At 44.0% G+C, this 12349-nt stretch overlaps 1 protein-coding gene across 3 annotated transcripts in view; it reads left to right on the top strand.

Annotated features, from left to right (window-relative positions):
- The window catches only part of caln1 (calneuron 1), a gene marked incomplete at its 5' end in the record, with an annotated part of 58757 nt that overhangs the window by 16552 nt on the left and 29856 nt on the right, over positions 1 to 12349 (top strand). For all 3 annotated transcript variants that reach the window (XM_084559195.1, XM_084559194.1, XM_084559196.1), the window contains 2 exons: positions 4041 to 4184; positions 8935 to 9047. In XM_084559195.1, coding sequence (XP_084415321.1) covers positions 4041 to 4184; positions 8935 to 9047 — 257 coding nt within the window. The remainder of the gene's footprint in view (positions 1 to 4040; positions 4185 to 8934; positions 9048 to 12349) is intronic.

Here is a 12349-nt window from a genome sequence, read left to right on the forward strand (position 1 = left end):
GAGTAGCTTCTCATTTCTTAAACAACCATGTCTAAAGACACATCCTGTGGTCGTGGAAAAGATGTTAGTCTGTTTGAGAAGGGTCAAATCACTGGCATGCATCAAGCAGAGAAAACATCTAAGGAGATTGAGGACACTACTAAAAGTGGGTTAAGAACTGTCCAACGTGTTATTAAAAACTGGAAGGATAGTGGAGAACCATCGTCTTTGAGGAAGACGTGGTTGGAAAAAAACATTTGGTGAAATCAAATGGAAGAAAAACAAGAGTAGAACTCAGGGCTATGTTTAATAGTGACAGTAAGAACATTTCCACACGTACAATGTGAAGGGAACTCAAGGGATTGGGACTGAACAGCTGTGTAGCCTTAAGAAAACCACTAATCAGTAAAACTAACTGGAAAAAAAGGCTTCAATTTGCTAGGGAGCATAAAGATTGGACTCTGGAGCAATGGAAGAAGGTCATGTGGTCTGATGAGTCCAGATTTACCCTGTTCCAGAGTGATGGGGGCATCAGGGTAAGAAGAGAGGCAGATGAAGTGATGCACCCATCATGCCTAGTGTCTACTGTACAAGCCTGTGGGGGCAGTGCTATGATCTGGGGTTGCTGCAGTTGCTCAGGTCTAGGTTCAGCAACATTATGTTGCCCAAAGAATGAGGTCAGCTGACTACCTGAATATACTGAATGACCAGGTTATTCCATCAATGGATCATATTCCAAGAGGACAATGTCAGGATTCATGGGGCTCAGATTGTGAAAGAGTGGTTCAGGGAGCATGAGACATCATTTTCACACATGGATTGGCCACCACAGAGTCCAGACCTTAACCCCATTGAGAATCTTTGGGATGTGCTGGAGAAGGCTTTGTGCAGTGGTCAGACTCTCCCATCATCAATACAAGACCAACGAGATATTAGAATGTGGGACCTTTTTTTTTTTTTTGGCCAGGTTGTGTAGATAAGCTGCAAATGAGGTTGGGGTTTAATGTTCTCAGAAGCAGATGTTTGGGGGAAGCGGTAACAAGCTATTTCTTTGCGACGTGGACAGAGACTGTGACCTTTTATGATCTAGAGTACGTACTTAACACCATCACACTGTTGTCAATATTAGACCACGATTTCTAATTCACGCTCCATTTACGCTTCGTCGTTCCAAATCATTAGCGGCCGACTGGTTCAGAATGGAGGCGGCGCAGCAGATAACCAGGTGATGGATGGACTTGTTCCTTAATGACTGCTTTTATTTTTTTCCTTGGTTAAGGCAGTCAGAGAGTCTCAATGTGTTCATTGCTGCCGAGCCCAGTGCTCGACAGCGTGCTCATGCATGTCATGCAGCCATTGTGCTCCTCACAGAAGTGACGTTCCACCTCTGTTTTAAAAAAGAAAAACACCAGATGCCTGTCGGTCTCTTTCCTCACAGCCTCTCCACACACAAGTGGGCACACTTATGAAATATGCACTTTGAAAAGCACGGCGAGGCCGGCTGACTCCTTCTACTGATGACTTGATCTTGTGTTAAGCAGCTAGCGAGTGAACCAGCTGCTGACTCAACTGTGCACAATGAGGCATTTTTAATTATTATTTTTTCTGTCTTTGATCTGAATTTCAATCGGCTTTAAAATGCAGCCTGAGCCGTTCAGCATGCAACAGCAAAGCCAAGACATCAGTGTAGCTCGCTGCTATTTAATGTCTCATTAATTTACATTTGCAGTTTGCATGACAACACAATAAAATGCAGCACGTGTGCGTCTTGATTGATTTTCTGTGGCTATCGTTCTGCAGACACAGTTTTCCTTATGCAAGATTTCCTCTTGTTAGATTTTTATAATTTTCCACATTGTAGATTAATGCTAAAGTGCATTAAATGCCAAAACTAGGAAGGAACACTTTATGGAGTTATGTACAAAATAAAAAGTGTTAAACAGAACAGAATACGCACTACTAGTTTTAGATTATTTTAGATTCTTTAGACCATAAAGGCTTGTTTGATTCACTCCGTCTCCTCTGAACCACTGATATTGGGATGTATCTGCCACTAGAGCTCACTTCTGTTGGCTCTAATCTGAGGCGCTGTTAATTTGTGGTTTCATAGGTTGGTAACTCTTGGTCTTCCTGTCCTGGGGCGATCCCTGTGAGAGCAAGTTTAATCAAAGTGTTTTTCACAGCTGCACTTGACGATGCAGTGAATGAGTTCCTGAATTCTTCCAGACTGACTGACCTCCGTGTCTTAAAGTAATGACTGGGGGTCGTTTCTCTTTACTGAGTTCAGTGGTTCTCGCCGTAATATGGATTAGAACAGCGGCCTAGCGCCAGTCACTGTAGGGAGCTGTGTATAAAAACCTACCTCTCACCACAACTGATGGTGTCAGACACATTTAGAAGGCAAGAAATTCCACAAATCCACTCTTGACAAAGCCCAGCTGTTGAACTGAGAACCATTCCAGGTGAATACCTCATGAGAGACTGAGAGAACGCCAAGAGTGCAAAGCTGTCGTCAAAGCAAAAAGGGAAAAGGTGAAGAATCTAAAATCTAAAACAAAATCTGTTTGTTTTTTTGTTTTTTTTTAACTTTTTTTGCTCACTACATATACACCGATCAGCCACAATATTAAAACCACTGACTGGAGAAGTAAATAACATTGAAATTTCTGGACCTGGCATTCATTGGTGTGGATGTTACTTAGACATGTACCACCCACCTAGACCAGACCAGGCACCCCCACCCCATAGCAATGACACTCCTTGATGGTAGCAGCCATCCCCAGCAGGATGCAGCCTGACACAGACACACACACAAAAACACTTTAGGAACAACAAAAAAAAAAAACATGAAGAACAGCACAAGGTGTTGACCTGGCCTCCAAATTCACTAGATCCCAAACTGATCAAGTATCTGTGGGATGATCCATAGAGGCCCCTCCCCCCAAACCCAAATGCATGTAGTTTATTGCTTGATTTACAATAATATGAGCAAAACATAACCTTAAAAACATTATAACATGTTCCAAATACCAAGTAAAGGTCGTCCCTCTGGACCTCTTGTTCATCAACAACTCTACAAACTATTTTAAAGTTGAGCTGAATCAACGTTGCTGTGAGACCCGAAATGAACTGAACTTTATGCACCGTATGAATTGATGTTTTCTGTGAGACTATAACGTGTTTTATTATATTCGCCCTGTTTAGCCTTCATGCTCATGCATTATTTCTCATGGGCACTGGTGTAAAAGTGAAAGTATGGAAAACCACACTTCACGTCGTAATTGTATGAGTTTATGATGCGACCGCAGTGCGGATCAGACCCCAGGGGGCTGCAAGTAGTCTAACAGGAAACAAAGAGAGAATGTGTCTCTGTTTTAAAAGGGGTTTCTGATATTCTACATTTAAAATGTATAGAGCAGCATCAGTGGGGGAGATGGCGTATTCAGGGAATGGCGTTAGGGGACCGGAGAACAAATCAATGTCCTGAAGGTCACACGTTTAACAGACAATAAGCAAACCCCGCTTCTATGACTTCTGTCTCTTTTCGGCACGATTAGCTCGCTGAGAGACACAGCACAGAGTAAAAGAAGAAACACTCAGAGAATAGGAACACACTGGAGGGAGGGTTACACTGGAGAGTGTGAGAGAATGAAACCGAGCAAAGGTGACAGCGGCTGTGACGGCAGGTGGAGAAAATGAATCGATGGTTGGGATTGATCTTGTTAACTCGAGGCAGCGGTGCGAGACCAATTGCATAAAAGCGTGGCCCGAAGCTAGGTCAGACATGAAGAGAGATAGAGGGGAGGAGGAGGCAGAGAAAGGCGTGCATATGATGATGATGATGAATGAGGGGGGAGGATGAAATGCCGACAGATTCACTGAATAAAGTATGAAGTTATGAGAAGGATATCATTGCCAAAGAAAGGACTAAAAATAACGCAGAGGACGGTGCGAAAGAAGAACAACAAGGTTGACTGCAACACGAACGAGTGGGTATGTTTCTGTAAGTCGGAGGCGTTGTTTGTGTGGATGCTGAGTCCGTTTCCTGTTTGCCTTGGCAGAGATCCGGGAGGCGTTTAAGGTGTTGGATCGCGACGGAAACGGCTTCATTTCCAAACAGGAGCTGGGCATGGCCATGCGGTCTCTGGGGTACATGCCCAGTGAGGTGGAGCTGGCCATCATCATGCAGAGACTAGACATGGACGGTGAGTCACATGTGCACACACACACATGCACACGGGTTTAAAGTTGTTCCTCCCCTCGTGTGTTACATCGTGCACAGACATGAAAACCAATTCACTCTGCTGAATATTTAAACACCATCAGCTATATGGTTTAAAGTATTCTTCTGTGCAATCTCGCCTGTTCACATGTGCAGATTACACTCCTCTGTGTCATGCATAAAACATTTCTCCATGCATGCATTGTTGTGTGCTCACTCCACAATAATGTACAACTTTATAAAACGTGTGTGCACATGTCGGTTGATCTATCATCACAACTGCAATGCAGCCGAGTGCATGCGATCCCTGCAGTGAAGTCTGAATCAGCTGAGGTTTAGTTCTGCAGCACAATCCTCACCTGCGTCCTCCCGACCTTTTGTCCTCAGAGTTAAGGCTTTGAAGAGCAAGAAAACACAAACACAAGCAACCCCTTTCTCAGGCGCGCAGCATATGTGCCAAGCCGGGTTTCTCTGACTGTCGTTTTCTAAAAGAGTAGACTCTTAAAGCTGTTCAAGGCTGGAGTGGGGAAAACGCAATATGCAAATGTCAGATCACTGGGAAAATGTTCGAAATTCTTCATGCCGCTATCACAGTAGTCTTTCATAAGTGTTTTTCAGATACTGTAAGCGTTCAAGGGTGAATTTGAAAGTTTTGGAAGTTCGACTGTCTTTATTCCCTCTCTGACTCATCCGTCTCGGGATCTCAGGAGAGCCTAACTGCTTTGTGCCTCGGGGGCCGGATCTCGGAGCGTCATCTGCTACAGCTCGGAGGAACAGGCGAGGCTTCACCGGGAGCTGACAAAGGTCACAGCAGCCTTTGTCTCAGGAAGTCTGTGACGAGCGATGCTCCTTATTTATTTATCTTTTTATTCTCTTGGTTGTCATTTATCTTCTTCCCGTCTCTGTGAATTGAATCTGAGTTTGTTGGAGCTGTGTGTGTGTGTGTGTGTGTGTGTCAGTGTGGAAAACCTGTTTTATTTTTTTCCTTTAAATGACTCAGGCCCACTTGTTTGTATTGATTTTATAGCAAAACGCTGCGGCTTTAGTTTATTATGGCGGTATTGAATCATCTGAGATCAGGCTGAACGAACAGCGAAGGTTGTGAGTTGTTTGATTTGCAGAGTTCTTATTAGATAAAGAGACGCCTTCACTCAGGAATTATCCTGCAGTGTTAGACAAGCAAATGACTAGAAAGAATCGTCGAGAGAGTTTTATATTGAAAGAATTGGACTGATTTACAGGATGTAGTCTTAGAAGCTACATGGTGTGTATAAATAGACAGTTAAGACTCAACCAGAGGCAGTAGACCAGTGGGAGTCAGTTTTCAAATTAAGGCTATAAGTCACTATAGGTCTAGTTTGAAAACATCACTGTAGGAATATAGAAAGCTTTTCCCTGGTGTTAGCTTCAGTGCAGAAAATATGAAAACTATGCCTTTAGAGTAGCTTAAAAGCTGCTTTACTCACACCTTTATAAAGGTTTGCTGACAGTTTGTCAAACATAGTAAAAGTATATACTGGATTTCTGCAAAAACATTATTATTAGTGCTAAGATTACTAATGGATATTTATCAATTTAACCCTTTATGGGGCAAGGAACCATATATGGTAGCTTCAGCACACATTTTAAATGGTGTCCCCAGGCCAAGGCAACATTCTCGGGTCAAATGTGGTCTGCAAGGTCCACCAAGGTTCTGATACGTCTCATGTGCTGCACTCTGAATATGTTTTACTCAACTCAGGAAGGGGAGTTCCTCTATGTAAACACAACAGATATAAACGCTCGTTCATCCCACTGCAGATTGCTCAGGATGGACAGAAAAGGAGAGTCTGAGGTCAGGTGATGCCGAATGTGCACTGAGATGCTGGAATGCACTTTTTACCTGATCCTGTTGATTCTGTATTTTTATTTATTATGTAATTAATTCTGGATGCATGAGTGGAATGTGTTGAATGTGTTGTCTGTGCAGCAGACCCCTCTGTCTAAGACAAGTTTCTCCCAAGGGAGACAAATAAAGACGCCTTGACTCTGACCTTGACTCTGCATGAACGCTGAGCGTAACTGCTTTATTAGGTGCCATGAAGAAGAAGTGTCCTAATGTCTAATGTGATAACGTGAATGGTGACAAGTGCCTGAATCAGCACTTATGTTCTAATGGTCGAAATACATGTTTTCATTTGTTTACCACTTACTGTCAGGACAAAGGAACCATATATGCTAACTTCACTGGTCTTGATTTTCTACATGAAAATAAAAAAAGTATTTAAATGAGTGCCCTATAAAGGATAAATAAAGAATTTAGTTTTTTCTAATTAATGAAAGTGGCTTTAAGTTGCAGTCCAGCACACACTGTTGGTAAGAAACTAGTCTGCAATGTATGAAATGATCTTCTTATGAACGCGGGTTGACATAAAGATTAGGTGCCACTCATCAAAAGGCCATTACATGGAGGAGAGGAGGAGGAGTATTAGCAGATGAATGAGAATGGATTGTCTCAGGGCCGGGTGGTGGTGGTGGTGGTGGTGGTGGAGGGGCAGCCGTGAGGATCAGATCCTCGTTCACAGTCATTGATTCGCAGCTTCTCAGCTTCCCAGCAGCCAAGTCCAGCTGATCTCTAGAAAATACTGAGGGGTTATCTGTTCAGTTCATCGCTGCTGCTGCTGCTGCCACCGCCGAGACGATCCATGTGATTGTTATTGAGCGCCGTATGCCCTTCACAGAGAGAGATGTGACTGCTCTTCTTCGTCCCCGATCAAAGCACCGCACCAGCCTTTGTTTTTGTTATTTTTAGTCTTGATTACACACGCTCTTCTTTTTTCTTCTTGCGGTGTTAATGATCTTGGTCCCCTGCCTCTCTCTAAGTTTCACTTTAATCTCCAAGTTTGAAACTCTATTGTATTCCCTAGTGTCTTTAATGTGATTAGTTTGTCTTTAACTCAAGCTAAATGCAGTATTTAGTCATTCATTCATCTTCTGTAACCCTTCTAACCCTAACCCTACCCCCCTTTTAAAGTAGTTCCCCTCATGTACTCGGGATGTGCAGGAGCTTCTACTTATCACATAGTGCGGAAAATCTACGTCGCTATTGCTCTTGTGTCCATCACCGCATAAAGCCCCCGCCCAAGCGATTTGATTGGACCGGTGGATCTTTGCCCGGAGCACGATCATTTCCCAACAGAGGGGTTCCAGACTAACCTTCCACCCGGATGTCCCAAGTAGTCCCAGCTGTCAGTTTTGACTTTAAAGCGTTGGACTGTCTCATAATTAATGATTTAGTTGCCATAAACCCCTTTTTGACCACACAGGCAAGAAGTCTCTTGAACAAACTCACAGGTCCTGAGGTGCTGGTCTATTATCTTAGTTATTTCTTAGTCTCTTAACACATGGCCATCATCATTATCATTTCGTTTGTCCTGGTTCCATCTCCACAAACCCCTAAGAAAGTAATCAGGCTCTTTAGCTCCTGGACCTTTCACTTTCTTCTCAGCTAGTCGATAACGTTTTGCATTTGGTGCGTGGCAGCTATTAGACCGTCAGCTTTGTCAGGAGATATTTACTCAGAGCAGACGCCGGTTGCTGGATAAGATTAGAGCACTGAGACTGAACCGTTCTCTTCACGTTACTCAGTTAAGCAATAAATAAATAATTAAAATTACCCAATGAAGCTTTACACAACACCTTTACCCAGTTCACCTTTACCTCCTCTGTCATCCATCCATCCTGACATCCTTGTCTCTTTGCGTCGCTTCATCTAGCCCTGCATTAGCCCTGCTGAATATGCATGGTTACAAGTCAATGGCGTCAAACGCTACGGTGCCAGTTTGCCCCAGAGCGGCTGCCAGGCTCAAGGCAGGAAGCGGAGGTGCTGTTGGAAGGGACAGATTGAGTCGTTCTGCATCGATAACTTTCGACTGACAAGGTCCCAGCCTCATCTACAGATGCAGCGGGAGCAGGTGGGAAGGAGAGACGCGCCGATGATGAGTTTACAACGGAGTAACATGAGACGACGTAAACAAACAAGTCTGGGATCATTTCGCGCATCCAAAGACAAAAATAGAAAATAAATCAAAGGTATTTCAGCAGCACTGACATGAATCAATGATGTGATAGTTTCTTTGCTTTGGCAGTAGCTCTGTGGACTAATAACAGACCTCCAGATCAGTGCTGTCGGACCTGACGTGCACTCCAGGAGCCCTGTGTTGTGAGCTGATTGATATAGTGTCTCTAATATCTTGGAGCTCAGGTTTTTATCTCTCATTTCAGCAGTAAATGTGTAATCTGTAGGATGCTGGCTTTAAACTGAAGCAGCAAAGGCAGCAGCAGCAGCAGCAGCAGCAGCATCCACGTTCCCCTTTAAGGCCAAATAGTTGGTGTTTTTCTATACTTGGCAGAAAACAACTGCGGAGAAACTTTTGCAACCCCGAAGGCTTCAATTATATGAGGTTTATTTAATCCAAGAGCAGTTCATTGATGTGTCCTCCTCTGATACACTTGCACATTTCGGAGTGCTCTGCTCCTCAGGGGCACATCAGCCATGGTTGATCGTGACAGCAGCAGAACTTACCTGAATCTATTCCTCTGTATCGACTTGACTAAATGATATTCTCTTGGTTGTGCATATTCAATTAACAGAAGAATTGGTCATCACATTGTCAGATGGATGAGGATTGAGTCAATTAAGCTTCGTTTGGTCTGATATCAGCATTAAAGACGAGCTTTTTTGTTTTCGTCAGGTGATGGACAAGTTGATTTCGAGGAGTTCATGACCATCCTCGGCCCCAAGCTCCTGTCGTCTGAAACGAGAGAGGGCTTCCTGGGCAGCACAATAGACACCATCTTCTGGCAGGTAAATATTTATCCTCTCTAACACATCTGTTTGGCTTCGCACCGCCGCAAGCATGAGTCATGAGTTTGAAATGCATATGGAGTTACAGATGCTGTACGTCTGGGCTGAAGGATAAGTGCAGGAAGTGGAGCAGGAAATGAGTCATTGTAATCAGTCAGCATTATGTATGTATTTATTTGTGCACTGGGAACCGAGGCTTTAAAAAAAAAATTAAAAAATGATTTTGTCGGATGAAAGCTGTGATATTTAGATGTGGTCCGAGGCAGAATTTATAGTCCACTGACTTAAAAACTGTGGTCAGGGACAGGGATCTGAAGGTTGAGGTCTCTCTGAAGAGGCCTGGCAAGATAGTTTGACCTGCGTACATACCTCTGCACCATGCACGAGGCGTGGTCTAATTCAGTTTAAGGTGCTTCATGGCCTCCACTACTCAGAGGATAAGCTGGCTAAAGTCCTTCACATTGCTGGTGGTCCGATGCGAGCACAGTCCAGCCTCTGTAGGGCATACGTTTTGGATTTGCTGTCCTTAGGTAGTCTGTAATCAGACTCCCGACTTCCATACAGCCAGATACATGGTTTACGAACATGCGATCTAATGCTTTGGCATTTGCATCACTGATTGCCCGTAGACTCATTCTCTTCAGCTGGAAATCAAACGTAGCCCCCTCGTTCCTACAGTGGCTAGAAGAGGTGCTTTCCTTTCTACCTTTGGAAAGACTCAGATACAAAATAGGCAGAAACAACAGGAGGTTTACTTTGACCTGGAGACCTTTTGTAGACTTTGTCCAAGGTTTCCCCTTCCATTGAATCCTCCAAATTTAATTTAGAGAAGTGAATGGACATGACACTGTCTTTTTTTCTTTTTTTTTTGGATGTGTACATGTTGGTCCTGGCACAGTGGTGTGGTGGTTAGCACTGACGCCTCACAGCACGAAGGTTCCAGGATCCAATCCAGGCCGTCTGGGACCTTTCTGCGTGTTCTTCCTGCATGTTCTCCCTGTGTCTGCATGCTGGTTAGGTTCATTAGTGATTCTAAATAGGCCGTCGGTGTGAATGTGAATGGTTGTCTGTCTCTCTGTGTTAACCCTGTGATAGACTGGAGACCTGTCCAGGGTGTACCCCGCCTCTGGCCCCAATGACAGCTGGGATAGGCTCCAGCCCCCCTATGGGACCCTCCAGAGGACAAGCGGTTACAGAAAATGAATGAATGAATGATTTTTTGGCATCACAGCAGTTATTTGAAAGATCAAATATCAATTTATACCATTTCCTGCATCCTCTCCTTTGCATGACTACCAATCTGGAATGAAAGCTAGTTGGATAGATGCAAGATGTCAAACTAGAGGGAGAATACAACCCCAGAAAGGCCTGCAATAGACCTGGGATAGACAGCTGGGATAGGCTCCAGCCCCCTCACGTGACCTTCCAGAGTACACACAGTTACAGTAAATGAATGAATGAATGAATGCAGTCCTGAGCTGTGGGGGTGGGGTGGGAGGAGGTGTGTTATTGCTTTTGTTCTGTACTGGTTCCCATGTTTGGTCCCATGTTCACTGGACAATAAGGTGAATACCGGAGAATAAACGGTGGTCAGGGCTTAAGTTAAAGATTTCCTGTGGGCACTTTCTTTACCCCAGCAGATGTAAAAACTGGAAATTAAGTACATGAAATGCATCCTGTGCCATTATGTATGAGTTGGAGTTTAAAGAACACAAAAACTGAGATCAATGTTATTTAACTGAGTTACTTGAGCTAATTGTGCATAAAATGCCTCTTATGTGCTACATTCTTATTAAAGCTGCTGCTGATGAGCTATGGTCTTGTGCAATCTAGGATTTTATGTTGGTGCAAAAGAATATTTACGCGTTGGGTTTGGACTCCAACCATTCAAAGTGTGACAAGCCTGGAGAGTCTTTTCTTTACAGTCTGTAAATCACATTTGCTGAAATACCGTCTTCTTCATTTACCTCAGTTTCCACACATGCACTGTCTCCGTCCTCCTTTTTTCAGCGGCAGCGTAAAAACAAATTTAGTTTAACATACATCACCCGGTGTCCTTTGAGTGATATTGTGACCGACAGCCACGAGATCACTGCAGCCGCAGGGCTTTTTGGCATCCGAGGAGACGGAGGGATCAGCGTCGTAGCGAACAAACAAGAGGGAACATGTCAGCGCAGTAGACTGAGCGAGATGGAGCGATGAATACGCAGACAATGGGAAGCAAAGGAGGGGGCAGAAACGGTGACAAAAAGCAGAACATTTGGCGCTGGTAGTAACACTTGGCAGCGCCGTCCCCTCGATGTAATCATCAGCTTGACCCCGGCTTTCTTCTCGGGGGCAGCAGCTTGTGGTTTACACCGTGGGGACACTGGACGCTGGAGGTACGAGTGCAGGCTGGGTAAATGTCCTGCCAGACACATTTGGCTGCTGCAGTGGCCTTGGCTTCCAAAATGAGAGATTTTTGGCTTGACACAGTTTTTTTTTTCTTCTTTTTTTTTTATTTTGTTACCCCCTCGAAGAGAGACTGCTGCTTGCGGTTTATTACTTCTACATTTTCAACCTCACATTTCTCATCTGATGAATTAATGCCCGGGAGCGTCAGTCTGCACTCGTGTAATGTGTGGAGCATATTCAGAAGGAAAGAACACACCGCTTGAGCTTGATCTATCAGGATTATTTCGCCACACGTATCTCAGATGATTAGTGGCTTGACATATTACAGGTTTATTTTGTTAAAGGTCAGCGGTTTATGACTCAGCCTCTTTCAGTGGATTTGTTTTGTGGTCTGTCATCCTTCCTCAGCGTCTCTTGTGAGGTAAAAGTTTAAGCCTCAGACTGGTGGGATGGATTCTGCAGGTTTGGCCGGTGGCCAGATACAACGATCAGCCACAACATTATGACCACTGACAGGAGAAGTAAATAACATTGATCATCTTGTGACAATTCTGCTGGGAAAATTTTGGACCTGGAACTCGTGGTTAGAGAGACTGCATCCTGTCAATACTGTCATTACTGTGTTAGTATATCCATGCACTACATTTTTGGATGAGTGGGACTTCAGCTCAAAGGTCAATAGTTGGCTTGTCCAGCTTGTTTCTTTAAGTAATATGTAACGACGACATCCATTTAAAACCCTGAACAGACGAGGCTTCTTGTGGCAATGCCTCCTCCCATATAATCACTATATACACCAATCAGCCACAACATTATCACCACTGGCAGGAGAAGTAAACAACATTGATCATCTTGTGACAATTCAATGTTCCGCTGGGAAACTTCTGGACCTGGCATTCATTGGTGTG

This window comes from Chelon labrosus (assembly GCF_963514085.1).
Source record: "Chelon labrosus genome assembly, chromosome: 13".
NCBI classification, from domain to species: Eukaryota; Metazoa; Chordata; class Actinopteri; order Mugiliformes; family Mugilidae; genus Chelon; species Chelon labrosus.